The sequence below is a fragment of the Eurytemora carolleeae genome, unplaced genomic scaffold (assembly GCF_000591075.1).
Source record: "Eurytemora carolleeae unplaced genomic scaffold, Eaff_2.0 scaffold255, whole genome shotgun sequence".
NCBI classification, from domain to species: domain Eukaryota; kingdom Metazoa; phylum Arthropoda; class Copepoda; order Calanoida; family Temoridae; genus Eurytemora; species Eurytemora carolleeae.
This window is the reverse complement of record NW_019396838.1, coordinates 169,253-186,385: the sequence shown is the minus strand read 5'-3', so window position 1 is coordinate 186,385 and position 17,133 is coordinate 169,253. Positions and strand designations below refer to the sequence as shown.

Below are 17,133 nucleotides of genomic sequence, written 5' to 3'. Positions count from 1 at the left end.
TTTACTCTTATCTGATGGCCATTACTTTTACTGATGAAAGAAACTAAACACACACCACAAAATCGAATTTCAAATCTTTAATATGTCAAATTATAAATTCCGCCAGATTTAAGTGTTAAAGTTGGAAATATTAAAGGTTTACGCCATCAGGTTGCTAAGATATAAGGCAAAGAAAATTGCAGTTTTGGGCGAGTTATTAGGACCTTTTTTTGTAGATAGTTGATGGGTTGGATAGTGTTGAACAGAGGAAGATATTATCCGTCCTGGATACAGTTCATAGTCTCTTTTCTGAACCTGGTCTACCCTTTATCATCATTCTAGCCATAGATCCTCATGTTATTATTAAGGTATTCATCCATATACATTCTAGCTATAGATCCTCATGTTATTATTAAGGTATTTATCCATATACATTCTAGCCATAGACTCTCATGTTATTATTAAGGTATTCATCCATATACATTCTAGCCATAGATCCTCATGTTATTATTAAGGTATTTATCCATATACATTCTAGCCATAGATCCTCATGTTATTATTAAGGTATTTATCCATATACATTCTAGTCATAGATCCTCATGTTATTATTAAGGTATTTATCCATATATATTCTAGCCATAGATCCTCATGTTATTATTAAGGTATTTATCCATATACATTCTAACCATAGATCCTCATGTTATTATTTAGGTATTTATCCATATACATTCTAGCCATAGATCCTCATGTTATTATTAAGGTATTCATCCATATATATTCTAGCCATAGATCCTCATGTTATTATAAGGTATTCATCCATATACATTCTAGCCATAGATCCTCATGTTATTATTTAGGTATTTATCCATATCCATTTATCTATTTTTAAATTCCATCCATCCAAATATGTATCTTAAAACCACTTGATAAGAAGTCCAAAATAAAGAAAGTTAAAACTCAAAAATCATGTTTCTAACCATGCACCTGTCATTCTTCTTTACTCTCTATCCAGTATCCTTCCATATCCATCCATCCTTACTTATCTTTGCATTCATATCCATCTTAAAAAATATATATTGATTTATCTTTATACATCCATCTATACTATCCATTCTGTGCATCCATATCCATTTTTTCATCCATATTTTTCAATGGATAAATCCGTCTTTCTCTTTCTCAATCATTGTTACTTCCGCCGTTTACGTGCGCTTGGTCTTAAATTATGATTTAAACTATTGAATTCGACCCACCCAACTTTTTGAGTGGATCAACCTAAATTTGAAGCAAATCAGTCCAGGGGTTTCTGAGTTATGATCGGACATCCAAACAAACAAGCAGAGATTACAACTTTAAAAATATAGATATCCATATATCTACTATTTCTTCTTGAAAATATTTATAATTTTAATGTTTCCATTTTTTAGGCAATAGAGTTAAACTTAAACCAGGTTTTCTCAGACACATCCATCGGGGGTAATGCATATCTTAGGTACAATTATTAACAAGCAAATAAATGACATCTAATGATTAATTGATATAAATATTTCTTTTAGGAATATGGTTCATTTACCATTCTTCCTCCAGAACTCAGGTTTAAGGAAAGTAAAGAAAGCGCAGCAGTTGGCAGCCAAACAGAAGAGTACGTTTTATTATCATTATTATTATTTTTATTATTATTATTATTATTATTTTTATTATTATTATTATTATTATTATTATTATTATTATTATTATTATTATTATTATTATTATTATTATTATTATTATTATTATTATTATTATTATTATTATTATTATTATTATTATTATTATTATTATTATTATTATTATTATTATTATTATTATTATTATTATTATTATTATTATTATTATTATTATTATTATTATTATTATTATTATTATTATTATTATTATTATTATTATTATTATTATTATTATTATTATTATTATTATTATTATTATTATTATTATTATTATTATTATTATTATTATTATTATTATTATTATTATTATTATTATTATTATTATTATTATTATTATTATTATTATTATTATTATTATTATTATTATTATTATTATTATTATTATTATTATTATTATTATTATTATTATTATTATTATTATTATTATTATTATTATTATTATTATTATTATTATTATTATTATTATTATTATTATTATTATTATTATTATTATTATTATTATTATTATTATTATTATTATTATTATTATTATTATTATTATTATTATTATTATTATTATTATTATTATTATTATTATTATTATTATTATTATTATTATTATTATTATTATTATTATTATTATTATTATTATTATTATTATTATTATTATTATTATTATTATTATTATTATTATTATTATTATTATTATTATTATTATTATTATTATTATTATTATTATTATTATTATTATTATTATTATTATTATTATTATTATTATTATTATNATATAATATCTCCAGGTCCCTGCCTCCAGAAGTATATCTAATAGTGGCGTAAAACTCCCTGAATTCCTAATAATAATATAATATCTCCAGGTCCCTGCCTCCAGAAGTATATCTAATAGTGGCGTAAAACTCCCTGAATTCATAATTATTATATAATATCTCCAGGCGCCTGCCTCCAGAAGTATATCTAATAGTGGCGTAAAACTCCCTGAATTCCTAATAATAATATAATATCTCCAGGTTCCTGCCTCCAGAAGTATATCTAATAGTGGCGTAAAACTCCCTGAATTTATAATTATTATATAATATCTCCAGGTCCCTGCCTCCAGAAGTATATCTAATAGTGGCGTAAAACTCCCTGAATTCCTAATAATAATTTAATATATCCAGGTCCCTGCCTCCAGAAGTATATCTAATAGTGGCGTAAAACTCCATGAATTCATAATTATTATATAATATCTCCAGGTCACTGCCTCCAGAAGTATATCTAAGAATGGCGTAAAACTCCCTGAATTCCTAATAATAATATAATATCTCCAGGTCCCTGCCTCCAGAAGTATATCTAATAGTGGCGTAAAACTCCCTGAATTCCTAATAATAATATAATATCTCCAGGTCCCTGCCTCCAGAAGTATATCTAAGAGTGGCGTTAAACTCCCTGAATTACTAATAATAATATAATATCTCCAGGTCCCTGCCTCTAGAAGTATATCTAAGCTAAGACGAACCAAGAAGAAAAGTTATTGTGAGAGTGTTGAGAACAGTGTTGCCAGCAATTTGAACAGAATATCACAAGGTTAATATTTAATTATTGTATTATATTACAAAGTCGTTTTATGTACAGGGTGTCCCACGAAACATGACACTAGCCAGACGAATTGAAAGTCGTCTTTCAACTTTTAAGTTATTGGTGACGTTTAGTCTTCAACCTTCTTTTACATGCATGATTCCAATAACAATAACCACAAAATTCGCCTAGTCCTGCCGTTTCCAAAATGTGGTCTGCATTTTTTGTGCATTCAATATTACTGGAGATATTAAGAATTTCGTTCAGATTTAATTTTTATAAAATAAAACCAAAATTGTCCAAATCTGAAGGAAATTCATCATATCTCCGGAAATATTGAAAGCACAAAAAAGGCAGACCACAATTTGGAAATGCCAAGACAATTGGTATTTTGTGATTATTAATTCTAGAATTTTCCTCCTAAAAAAAAGTTTTCGAAAAAATGCCGCAAACTATTTCAAAGTTCTAAGACGACCTTCAAAATCGTCTAGATATTGTCATGTTTCGTGGGACACCCTGTATCATTATTGTCAATGATTACGTTAAAAAAATTAGTGTCAAATATTATCGCATTTATTCATTGTTAATCACTGGAAAAAGTGTCATTCCCAAATAGATTGTCAATTGATAATCTATTTCAAACAGATTCTAGTACAACAGATGGCAGCGTAGAATTTGTACACTCTCAGTACAGCTGTATTCTGACGTCACAAGTGTCAATTCAATTTTTGTGTCCAACAAAATGATTAATAATAGAGATAATTTTAGATCTTACAGTAAAACAAGTGCAATTTTATGTGTTCTTTATTTTCTGTTTTTACATTTTTTTATTTAATATTAGAAAACATGTCAACTCATGTAAGAAAATTTCCTTTTTCCTTGTTATATTTGACACTTGTGACGTCGTGTACAGTTGGTCCATTTCTCTGTTGCCACCTATTGTACTTATTACTCTATTTGATCTATTGATCATACCTCAAAATAGGTGGGGATTTTTTTCGAAACAAGTTTGAAGGTTGAATTAGAATTATTATTATTATTACCCAGGACATGGTCCTGTAGAAGTGAACAAGATGTTCTTGACAGATGATTACTTCTCTGACGTGAACCCTAGAAGTATGAGAAGATTAATGAATGTGATTTATGTCATGGGTCGTCTTCTTAAAGCGTTCAGGTAGGAGGAGGATTCTAGGCTTTCTTTTTAAAGAGACTGTACACAATTTCAAGTCACCCTCAATTTATAAAGGATGAACAAGATACTTTAATTGGCTTAGCTAAAAATTGTTCATTTTCATTTGTGGTTTCTCAAGTATAATGCACATATGTGCCTCAGAAACATGGAAGGAATTAACAGAATTCAGCACTTTTTTTTAGACAGATGGTCTTTAGAATTGACGTCTTTTGTCCCTTTTTGTGGATTTTTCGCCCATTCAAAATACTTAATCAAAGCGTAATTTGTGAAATAATGAAATAACTTAAAATATCTACAGGGTGTCCCAAAAAACATGGGAATTCAGTGACGAATTGTAAATCGTCTTTGCTATGAATTAGCATTATAATACCTAATTTCAAAAGCCATAATATTATCTGTATTATGCTGACTCTCTCGGACATCTTTTATTGGTTGGCAACATGTATTATCGAGCAACTGGGGAGCTGATATGAAAACAGCTACAGCTTTAGCAGTTCTCCAGACGCAGAACATTAATCAGTTGACAATTAATCTACCACTTGTAATAATGATTTATCAATGTTTCTGCGTAAATAAATAATATTTGATTTGATTTGATTTGATTCTTCAGTTTAAAAAACAAAATCAAGTTCTTTTTCAAAAAGGTGAATTATCTCATTAAATAATTAGAAAAATCCATCTTTATCTGAAATTATTGTTTGCATGATATTAAAAGAATCAAATATAAAAATAAATGTTTAGTATTGAGTTTAGCTGGCATCATTTATCCAGTTGGGCAAATATTACGGAGCAATGGCCCTACAGGTGATTAAATAAAATATAACGGAGCAATGGCCCTACAGGTGGTTAAATAAAATATAAGTTATGATACAGTAAGAACCAGACAATTCTGGAATAGAAAGAAGACGACTTTTAGACTCAACATATGATTTTAAATAGTCTTATAGTACAGACCTTTTCACTTCATGATTTATATATAAGCTACTAGTAACACTATTTGCTTAGTAACATCAACATATACGCTTTAGATGCTTTAATGTCGTCTTCATATTAAAACGTTTTCTGGTTTTCACTGTAGTAATAAGTTAATAAGCAGGGTTCTTCAACTGACTGTTGCTAACCTTTAGCTGGCTGTTGCTAACCTTCAGCTGGCTGTTGCTAACCATCAACTGACTGTTGCAAACCTTTAGCTGACTGTTGCTAACCTTCAGCTGGCTGTTGCTAACCATCAACTGACTGTTGCTAACCTTCAGCTGACTGTTGCTAACCATTAGCTGACTGTTGCTAACCATCAGCTGGCTGTTGCTAACCTTCAGCTGACTGTTGCTAACCATCAGCTGGCTGTTGCTAACCTTCAGCTGGCTGTTGCTAACATTCAGCTGGCTGTTGCTAACATTCAGCTGACTGTTGCTAACCATCAGCTGACGGTTGCTAACCATCAGCTGGCTGTTGCTAACCTTCAGCTGGCTGTTGCTAACCATCAGCTGACTGTTGCTAACCATCAGCTGGCTGTTGCTAACCTTCAACTGGCTGTTGCTAACCATCAGCTGGCTGTTGCTAACCTTCAGCTGGCTGTTGCTAACCATCAGCTGGCTGTTGCTAACCATCAGCTGGCTGTTGCTAACCTTCAGCTGGCTGTTGCTAACCTTCAGCTGGCTGTTACTAACCTATCTTTAAGCCTTGTCGTCTTCGTACATTTTAAAGTTATTACACCATTAAAAATTTACGTGGATTTTTATTTTTTAATAAATTGATATCTGGTTTTTTTTTTTAACTTTAGATCGGCCTTAAACCTTTCCATAGGTCATGATAGTTAGGACCCGATTCGGTTTAGCCGTTTGGACGTTAAATTTAAACAAAGAAACAAATAAACAACCCAAATATATATTTATTTACAGAGCTAGCTGGATAACCCTCTATGTTGAAACCTGTGAGGACAAGTTAGATGACTCTGTATCTCTAAAGCATGTTTATGATAAGGTTCCATTTTTTTAGAATTTTTTTTTAATGGGACCTTACTTTTTGGTATAAGAATATAATAAAATCTAAAATTAAATTTTCAAATATCCATTTTGGTTTAATTAAAATTGTGAAGTATTAAAAGGTTCATATAGACTTCAGTATAATATTTCAAGATGGCGGTGCCCGATTTACAACGGTGCACATAAAGCTTTGTCTGATCAAGTATGAATTAGATATTTATGTTTTTGTTTATATAAACTGTTTATTTTCATTTGTGGTTTCTCCGCAAAATTGACTTGCACATTTCTTGCGTTAAAGAGACAATTCACAGAAATGAACACTTTTCTAATCAGAAATCGACGTTAAAGAGACAATTCACAGAAATAAACACTTTTCTAATCAGAAATCGACGTTATCTTCCATATTTTTGAACAGAGCTTAAACCTTTAGAATGGTGGATATTGAGATCAATGCTTGATCTCCTCTTTTTCTTAATCTCAAGATTAAATAATGCTTGTTCTTCTCTTGTTATTAATTAACTGATCAGGATTAAGGATATCCCATTTAAAAGTTCCCAACTCAGATTAAGGTTTTAAGGGTACTATTGGAAATCGGGCATTGCTATCTTTGCATGGAGGGTCACTTGAAATTACGCTTACAGTCCCTTTAATGAAGGTGCGCCCTGTGATCCCGACCCAGAAGGAGGTTGAACCCCTCCTGGAGATGGACAGGGACGAGAAAAAGCTGGATGCCTTCCTCTCCTTTCACAGGAAGACGTTGACAGTGGCAAACCTGAAGATTTTCCTGCCCTTCACCATCAACCTTGACCCGTTCATCAAGAAGGTGATCAAGGACGAGGTTCAGAACCTTGAAGAGCTCGGTCTCAACATCCTCTCCTCCCCCCAGAGTGCTCCAACCTCCCAGCATCCTCTAAACCCTAAACTAACATCGAATACCCCGTTAACAAGACGGCAGGTTGTCGGACTATCTAAGAAGATGAACCCTCAGGACACACTCAACTATCCATCCAACCGTGTCCCACAGTTTGGAGGAATGAATCCTATGAACCCGCCCTACCCTTGGCAACAATATCAACCCTATCCAACACAGCAGTACTATCCCTACATGCAACCCAGACCTGTAAACCTGCCTAGTATAGTTCTTCCACACGAACTTCAGGGTCTTCTGCTCTCTAACATGTCTGTAGAACAAGTATGTACTCTTCTCAAGACTATTGAGTACATCAATCCCTCAATGTTGGAGACCTACTGTGGAACTATTGTATATAACAATATCAACGGAAGAGTTCTCATGAACTGCGAGGTTGATGAACTGAAAAATGTGATAAACATGAACTTTGGTGACTGGGAACTCTTTAAGATCACGCTGACCTCTCTGCGCGAGGATGAGATGAACGGAGGTCCGAGGCCGAGCAGCCCTGGTCTCGACTTGACCCAGCGCCTTCCAGAGGATAAGCTGGAGGATAGGTTAAGCAGGATGGACTCTGGTATAAGACGGAAGCAGACTGCTATGGAACGACAGGTTGCCCTGGAGCAAGCAACTGTCTCCGGTCTTCTCTCTACACTCAACGAGGACGCTCAGGAGGATATTCTCCTGGAGGAGATAAACCAGGCTAGAGAGGAGGCTGGAAACACATTCTCCGATCGAACCTCCGAGGCTGACGAGGCTGATGTCCTGTACTACAGTAATCCGTCCCGACGAGCTTCCATACAGATAAATCTTGATACTCTCTCAGATCCAGGAATGCAAATGCATGATTTAGAGAAGGTAAAGAAAGTTATCACTCACCTAGAACTATGCATTTATTTTTAATCCATATATCTCTGCAGCCTGACGTTGTAACTATGAGTTAAAATATCAAAAGGTTTACATCACCATCAGGTTGCAAAATTTAGAGTTTGAGACAAAAAAGTCAACAAGACTCAGAACTATTTTGTTTCTTAGACGATGATTTAAACTCAAAATTTGTAAATTTGTTTGGTTATTAATTAATACCAATAATTTCCATAATCTATTTTATCTGTTAAATCTTCACATATATATTACAGAATCTATTGAAAAAGATGAATCATTAAAATATACAGCAGGCTTCCATAAAACTGTGGATGAGGAAGACGCAAAATTAGTAAACTTTTGTATTTTTGATCTACAAAGAAGTTAGTTTTATCAGTGACTTTAAAAACAATTTTTAAAGTAAAATGGGTTTGTGCTCACTGCACAGCAGCAGTGTTTTATGTTAAATAGACTATTTAACATCATACCTTGAGTCTAACAGTCGTTTTCCTATTCCGTAGTTGTATGTGTCCCACCGTAGTTTTATTTTACTATAGGCTGGTCCGATGAGGAGTAGAAGGAATACAGAGAGAGAAATAGTTTGGAGTGCTGTGTCAAGTAGGAGGGGGAGTATAGTAGATCTTGATACATTCGGAGCTTCGGGTAGAGATACAGGTACAGGTACAGGTACAGGTACAGGTACAGGTACAGGTACAGGTACAGGTACAGGTACAGGTATATGATCATTATCATCCTCATCATCATCATAATAATCATGTTATGTTTAGACAAGCCTCTGCCCTGGAGGTGGGAGATGATGAAGACCCGTATGCCTGGTTGTCAAAAACAGCTCCTCCATCCCCTGGGTAATTAGTTAATTAATCAATTAATTAATTCAGTTTCTTCAATCAACTAAGTATTATCAATCACAATTTAAGTTTAACGCTGATTTATTACAATTTTTTTTATACTTGATCAGATATATTATCAGTCTTGAACGGATATATTAGCAGTCTTGAACGGATATATTAACAGTCTTGAACTGATATATTAACAGTCTTGAACGGATATATTATCAGTATTGAACATATATATCATCAGTCTTAAACGGATATATTAACAGTCTTGACCGGATTTATTATCAGTCTTGAACAGATATATTATCAGTCTTGAACAAATATATTAACAGTCTTGAACGGATATATTATCAGTCTTGAATGGATATATTATCAGTCTTTAAAGATATGTTATCAGTCTTGATAGAGTATATTAACAGTCTTGAACGGATATATTATCAACCTTGAACAGAAATATTATCAGTCTTGAACGTATATATTAACATTATTGAATGAATGTATTATCAGTCTTGAACAAATATATTATCAGTCTTAAACGGATTTATTATCAGTCTTGAACAAATATATTAACAGTCTTGAACGGATATATATTATCAGTCTGGAACGGATATATTATTAGTCTTGAATGGATATATTATCAGTCATGAACGGATATATTATCAGTCATGAACGGATATATTAACAGTTTTGAACGGATATATTATAAGTCTTAAATGGATTTATTATCAGTCATGAACGGATATATTATCAGTCTTGAATGGATATATTATCAGTCTTGAACGGATATATTAACAGTCTTGAACGGATATATTATCAGTCTTGAACGTATATATTAACATTATTGAATGAATGTATTATCAGTCTTGAACAAATATATTAACAGTCTTGAACGGATATATTATCAGTCTTGAACAGATATATTAACAGTCTTGAACGGATATATTATCAGTCTGGAACGGATATATATTATCAGTCTTGAACGGAGTTTGGGTTATGATGAGTCGGATCCCAGTAGAGAATCAGATCCCGGATACAAGATAACCCTGTTTAACAGGTTTGGATAAGCTGATCTATGCGTGATTAATCATAAGTTTTGAACCCTGCATGCTAGATTAGTTAACCCGCTTTCAGTATGTTTTCAGAGAGAACGGACTTATAAACGAGCCTAGAAGTAATACCTTGATATCCAGGGTGTCCCACGAAACATATTAAAGAAGAAAAATCATGAATTACCCCCCCCCATGGCCCTACGCCCCCCCCCCCTCTAGAAAGAAAAATATGTCTAAGCCCAACCCCGGACAAATTCCTGAGTTAAGCCCTGAATGTAAAAACACGTTACACATTTGTGTACAAAAAAATGATCGACATCAATTTCATGTTCGTCACATGAGTGGGTAGGGTAACCAGTTTTTCACTGGTAGGTGATACTTTGCTAACTGTCAAAGTGTCCGCCAATTTCAAGAAACATCGAATAGAGATAAAATAATATCAAGTGATCCTATTATTCTTTTAGCTTTCGCGAACACTCTATATCTAAATGATACACATCAATCCCATAAGGTGGAGAACCTTTATTTGTTGTAACGTCCCAGTTTCCCTGTCTAGTCTGTATAGATACTGTACAGGTGTACATTCTTGCTCTAGCATGTCTTAAAGTCAGTCCTGTACAAAGATAAGAGAGTTACAGAGATCGATTGAAACTTATGATATGCAATATTTCCCTCAGCTTTTTCTATTGTGTACAAGTACTGTACACAACCAATCAGAAAACATCTGTATTCAAGGATATTTAAGGATCCTTTGGATACGAAACACAAATAGGCTGAATTCATAAATGTTATGTTTTATGTTCAAAATTGAAGTATTTCTTTAAAAGTTGTAAAACTTATCCCCTGAGTGGGTATTATGTTCAACAAGTGGCCGTGAGATGGCACTCTAAAAACCTATCGTAAAAACGTAGCATGTCGTGCTGGATCAACTTAGGCCTACGTAGCCAACACTGTGAAAGTCGAGATAAGCAATCTGTGTAGTCGTGGTCCTGTACTAGCAGTCTGTGTAGTCGTGGTCCTGTACTAGCAGTCTGTGTAGTCGTGGTCCTGTACTAGCAGTCTGTGTAGTCGTGGTCCTGGTCTTCAAATGAACCGAAGTTTTTAATGAATAACTGATCCTTCTGCATGTTAGATTAACTAAACCTGAGCCTGCGATTTAAAAAACTTGGGAAAATACGGCTCAGGTCTAAGCTGTCGTTGGACCTTATTTACGGCTTGAGCTTTAGGATTCAAGCTGCATCTTATTTTCCACAGAGTTGAATTCAAAACACCGGTTTAATATTCTATTTGGCGGATTTTCATGGTAGGAATTTGCGCATTCCCAGTTTTTATGAGAACAAGACGCAACATTGAGCCTTATTCTCCTCTAAAACCAACCATGGTCGGTTTTATTTTCATTGAGCCTAACTCCTTAAGTCGAGCCGAAGATCTCGCAGCTGTCAATCACGTGACACAAGCTGTCGTAAGAGTTGAGTCGAAGATTGGGTCTAAAAGTCGGGTTTAAGGAATTACGGCTCGAGCCGAAGTTTTTGAATCGCAGGCTCTGGTGTATTGCACAGTTAACCCCTAAATATAAAATACATCGAGAGAATTCATCAAATGTCGTTTTCTTCACTTTCTGATAATGGAATGTTGCAGATATTTAGTTTTTTAATTAAATGATTATTATATGGAGGTCTTTAAAACTGTTACCGCGTATTCATGGCAATTTTTTTTTTTTCGTAAATACTGAAATTTACGTAAAATAGTATAAAACCCTTTAAAAATTGTCAAGACGACATTTCAAAAATCCTTTTGATGTATTTAATATTTAGGTTTTAACTGTACATTTTGTGTTTATATTATTATCTGCTTAAAACCTGCTTGTAAGAGCTTCGATGTATTATAGGCTATAGGCTCATTTTCAGAACTTTGGCCCTCTACTAACTCCTTTAAAAGAGCCCCCTGGATATTCTCAAAAAATTCTCAGATTTTATTTTTTGCATGATGTTTCATCAAATAATGCAAGAAAGCGGGAACTAATATTTTAAGATGTTTAACTTTTAAATCAAGTATTTTTAAGCTTCAACTAATCTCTTTTATATTTCAAGATTTTTTATATTTTCGGACGTGTTACAATTTTATCATTAAATACGCTATTTTCTACTTCAAATAAAAAAAAACTAATATTTTTTCATATTTCTATTTCATATTCAACTAATCTTTTTTATATTTCAAGATTTTTAAAAGATATTTTTGGACGTGTTACAATTTTATCATTAATGTATAGAGCTGAAAATAAATAGATACGCTTTCTTCTACTTTAAATAATCAAAACTAATTTTTTTATATTTCAAGATTTTTTAGACTTTTTGAAGGTGTTACAATTTTATCATTTATGTACAGAGCTGAAAATAAATAAATACGCTTTTTTCTACTTTAAATAATCAAAAATAATCTTTTTTTATATTTCTCGAATTTTTAGATTTTTGGACGTGTTATAATTTTATCATTTACTTACAGATCAGACTTTTTTCTACTTCCCTAGAATGTTTATTAAGAAATTGAGTTGTTGCCACAAACTATAATTTTCTTATCCATATTTCTTTGCAACCAAATGTCGTAGACCTTATATACTTCAAGCTGTGAATTCTTTCAGATCAAATAATCAAAGTTTGAAATATGAAAGGTTTACACCGCCAGGTGGCAAAAATATAGAAGTTAAAAAAATTGAGATTTTGCAAAGCCGCAATTCTATTACACGTTTAACGAGAAAAAATGCTACTTTTTGTCAGAATTTTTTTCTAAATATTTTAAATTGTTTTAGGTCAAAGAAGAAAACAAAGAAGAAAGAAACAATCGTGGATGGAGATAAAGAAGACCAAAGGTAAAAACAAACACATATTTACACTACCAAAATTAAATCAAAACAAAAAAGAAATTTTAGAGATTAGAAAAATGTTAATTTTGGAAGTTTCGAAAAAAAATATACTTCAGTACATACTTTTTTGGGTGTGAATTCTAATTTTTTAAACCAAATTTTTATATAAGAAAGTAATTTTAAAAAATTGTAAAACTTGAAGTTATTACATAGCCATTTGTTGTACAAAATTCATACTACAAAACAATTAAACTCAATCATTGCCTTAAAATTCTTTTTTCTTTATCCAATTGTATATTTGCAAATGTCATTTCAATTATATTCATTAAAATGCTCATAATCTTTCTCGTCGCATTGAAGACTTCTGCTAGATTGAAAAACCAAAGGATTACTCCATAAGGTTGCGAAAAGAAAGGGATGAGATAATTTAAGTTTATGGCAGGGAATGGATGGAAAGATAAAAGATGAGAAAATTAGAGTTTTTGGCAGGGAATGGATGGAAAGATAAAAGATGAGAAAATTAGAGTTTGTGGCAAGTAGAGGATGGAAAGGTCAAAGAGTTTGTGGTAACTAAAGGATGGAAAGATAAAAGAATGAGTTTGTGGCAAGAAATCAGTTTCTTTGTTTAGTTTGATTGAAAGTGTGAGCAGTGGTATACATCGTATCAGTAGTAGAGATCAACTTGATAAGGTGCGAAGAAAAATAACTAAAGCTCTAACTGTAAACGAACCCCGATCTCTGCCAGCTGTCCAGCGAGCCAAACCAAATCAGGTAAGCTGTTAAAGGGAGTGTTCAGTAAAAAGGAAAGGGGTATAACTAAACTTATTTTCTTACAGTTGACTTTCTATCATTTATACAAAATAAATTCAAAATCTGTCAAAATTAGTGTAAGAGATACATATCCCAACAAAAATGTATAAAATAGCAAATGCGAAAAATCTACAGTTACTGGGTAAACTGTGTTCTCCCCTGGACTAATAACTGGGGATATATAGTATTGATCTTTTACTATTATATGGTGTCAGTATGAACCTATTGATTACCCCATTTCAACAAGGTTTCATTTTCTTTAAATTTGTTTATTTCTTAAATCAGTAGAAAATATTTGCTTTTGATATCCGAGTAAAAAGAAATCATTTTAGTAAACACAGTTTTTTGTTTCCTTCTTTTTTCAAAATATTTTAACCCTATTAATAACGCAGAGACAGTGCAGTTGAAAATAAGTAATTGGATTTTGTAAAAAACGTCATTGCTTTGTTTTTTAGCTAAAAACTTTTGAAATTCTCAATTGAAGTTTAGAAGTTTAACGCATATCCTAACTTTAAAGTTTTTTTATTATATTTTGTAAAATATTTTCAATCTTTCTTTACCATAAAATCTCAGTAAGCAATGTATTTTGGGAAAACCCTTTATTTTGTAAGTATTCTTGATACAATATACTGTAATAGTATTTATTATAAATTTTCAATTAACGTGTTTTTATTGCTGAAAGCACTTTCTTCTTTCTCTTTCTAATCAATTGTAAAAAAGGTATGTCTTCAATAAAATGCAAATAAATTATAATCGTGAGTTTATTTTTAAACAAGTAAATTAAGAACTAGATTTATACAATATTAAGAATGCATTATCACTTATATTTTTCTTTGGTATTTCTCTTCTGAGATTCTCCTGTTGGAGTTTAGCAGTTTATCTATCCTCTATCTTGATTTCGTATTCCGGACATCCCATTACAAATCCCATAGTTGGAGTGGGGGCAGGGAGAGGAACTGATGAGCTTTCTGAAAATCTGAATTCTCGAACTAGGTTGGAGAAAAATAGGAACATTTCTGTTTGAGCCAATGCCATTCCAATGCATTGTCTTCGTCCAACAAGGAAAGGGATAAGGCGTTCATCTTTGACAAACTCTCCATTTTCAATAAACCTCTCAGGAATAAACTCTCTAGGACTCTTCCAGTATGTTGGATCATTCATAATATACCAGAGAAATGAGAACACTGTAGTTCCAGCTGGAACATTATATTCTCCAATCTTAGCATCCTTGAAGTTCATATGCGGGGTTCCAATGAAGTTGATTGCAGTTATTCTCATGATCTCATGGATAAAAGCATTTGTGTAGGGTAGCTTGTGCACATCCTCCATTGAAATTGCATATCCAGTTCCAACATTTTCATCAATTTCTTGAAATATTTTCTCCTGAAGTTTAGGATTTTTGGCAAGGTAAAGAAAGCAGAAGGATAAGGTGGTTGCTACAGGGTTGGCTCCAGCACCAAATAGTTCCAGCATATTCTGCTCCAGGTTGGTTCTACCCTTTCTACCAAAGAATGATGAAGTTGTATCTGTTGTCTCGGACATCTTTGTAATGTAAGAATCTACCAGATCTTTGTCATATCCAGTAGATAGATCAATATGATCATCTACAATATTCTTCATCATGTTTCTAACATCCTCCTTCATCTTGTTCAAAGCTCCTCCAAGATAGGAAACAATATGTCTGAGCCAAGGGAACACCATGAAGACTCCAATAAGTCGATGGGAATCAATGAACCTGTCAATTCCCTTGTAGATACTGTGAATAAGTGGATCCTCAAGATCAAACTGTGATCCTGTCACAATATTCCAGATTGAGTTTACCAGGGAGACACTGAACCTTTCTCCAAGCTTAACATTTCCCTTGGTAGAATCCTTTCTTAGGAGTTTAACCAGCATCTCAACCTGTTCTGTAACAGTCTCCTCCAACCTGGATTTACCAACTCCGAACTCACTCAGCTTCTTGAGAATAAACTTTCTTTGCTCATCCCAGACCTTTCCAGAGCTGAAAACTATTCCACGGTTTGGACTTGGGTCATCTTCAGGTCTGGACATAACACTGCCCATTACTTCAGTAAGATATGTGGGTCTAGCAGAGAAGTTTGCATCCTTGAAAACCTTGACACAAGTGTGAAAATCTGATATAACAACTGTAGGAGTTGGTCCAATTCTCAACCCAAAGATGTTTCCGTATTTAGATCTAAGGTGTAGAAAACTTTCAAGAAGGTTGTCGGAGAGATGATGAATGGCTCCTAGGACAGGGAGACTTCTTGGTCCAGGAGGGAAGTTCTTTGGTAATCTCCATTTTTGATACAATTTCCAACCTACCAGGATAAGAAAGGCAAATCCAATGATAGGATTCATGTTGTTTATACTTGTTGATGTCTTGGTTGACTCTGAGGTTGAAGCAACTACTCCAGGCTTATATGAACCTGAAGAAGTAGACGAGACAGCATATAGGGAATATGCCCCCGTCCCAACATTCTGTTCTTAGTCTAACCGTCCTCTTGTCTAGGCTTTAGTTTATGGAGAGTAGAGGAGAGTCTCTAAAATTCATGTATCAAGAAAATTTGTGTCTGAAAACAGGGATTAGCACCTCGCAAGTCACAGCTTAATAAATCAAATAATTGGAGATTTTTAAAAAGTTTCACAGTACATAACTGATAGAAGAAAAATTTTTATTTTCTTTTGTGGCTTTATTTTTTTACTAATGGGTGATAAATGTATGGTAAATAAAGAAATGAAGATTGAAAAAAGGGAAAGATTGACTGGGTCCAAATCTGTTCATTTTAAAGTTATTTTTAATGTTATTATTTTTAGTATTATTAAAACAATAAGATCAAATCCAATGTGGGTTTCTTTTCACTGTAAAATTTAATATAATATATTTTTTTTTTCGTGATTATTTTTGATTGATAAAACCTTGTCCTTACTCTGATGATGGGAATTAAAAGACTATTTGAAAACCTATTTTTGATATTTGATTATTGACAAAAGTTATAATACGTTAGCACTTTATCCTTTCTAAAATTTATTGACAGAATAATTGAAAATTCAGAATTTTGTTTAAAGTAGAATAGCAAAAAAAAATGACAGAGGTTTTGCAAGTACAAAAACCGTTAAGATATTTAAAAAATGCTCGCAACATTTTTATTTGTAGCAATATAGCTACACTTACAAAAAATGCCTTAGCATCAAAACGATTAAAAATATCTTCACTTTTCGTAAGAAAATATTTACAAATATTTTCATAACATGGGATATCCTTATATCCAGGACTATAACTGAGGAGGGGGGACGTGACCCCATCCCTCCTGTAAGATCAGATAAGTTCAACGTGAAATAAGTGAAAATTTTTTACTGTGTAAGAGAAATTGGA

The 17,133-nt window shown here is 32.5% G+C and overlaps 2 protein-coding genes and 1 long non-coding RNA gene across 3 annotated transcripts in view; 2 read left to right on the top strand and 1 right to left on the bottom strand.

The window, feature by feature from the left end:
- LOC111709243 (kinase D-interacting substrate of 220 kDa) overlaps positions 1–8,924 on the top strand; it is a 47,765-nt gene extending 38,841 nt beyond the window's left edge. The window contains exons 31-42 of the mRNA XM_023482870.1: positions 216–347; positions 1,404–1,468; positions 1,533–1,618; positions 2,687–2,702; positions 2,762–2,777; positions 3,137–3,242; positions 4,281–4,407; positions 5,167–5,229; positions 6,324–6,405; positions 7,063–8,175; positions 8,739–8,862; positions 8,917–8,924. Coding sequence (XP_023338638.1) covers positions 216–347; positions 1,404–1,468; positions 1,533–1,618; positions 2,687–2,702; positions 2,762–2,777; positions 3,137–3,242; positions 4,281–4,407; positions 5,167–5,229; positions 6,324–6,405; positions 7,063–8,175; positions 8,739–8,862; positions 8,917–8,924 — 1,938 coding nt within the window. The remainder of the gene's footprint in view (positions 1–215; positions 348–1,403; positions 1,469–1,532; positions 1,619–2,686; positions 2,703–2,761; positions 2,778–3,136; positions 3,243–4,280; positions 4,408–5,166; positions 5,230–6,323; positions 6,406–7,062; positions 8,176–8,738; positions 8,863–8,916) is intronic.
- Positions 8,925–8,961: 37 nt separating this feature from the next.
- On the top strand, positions 8,962–10,094 carry LOC111709256 (uncharacterized). Its single transcript, XR_002766817.1, has 2 exons — positions 8,962–9,047; positions 10,012–10,094. It is a non-coding gene; the product is annotated as an uncharacterized LOC111709256 (long non-coding RNA).
- A 4,428-nt stretch (positions 10,095–14,522) lies between these two features.
- LOC111709242 (cytochrome P450 2J6) overlaps positions 14,523–17,133 on the bottom strand; it is an 8,072-nt gene continuing 5,461 nt past the window's right edge. Inside the window, exon 3 of the mRNA XM_023482869.1 lies at positions 14,523–16,243. Coding sequence (XP_023338637.1) covers positions 14,634–16,243 — 1,610 coding nt within the window. The 3' untranslated portion in view covers positions 14,523–14,633. The remainder of the gene's footprint in view (positions 16,244–17,133) is intronic.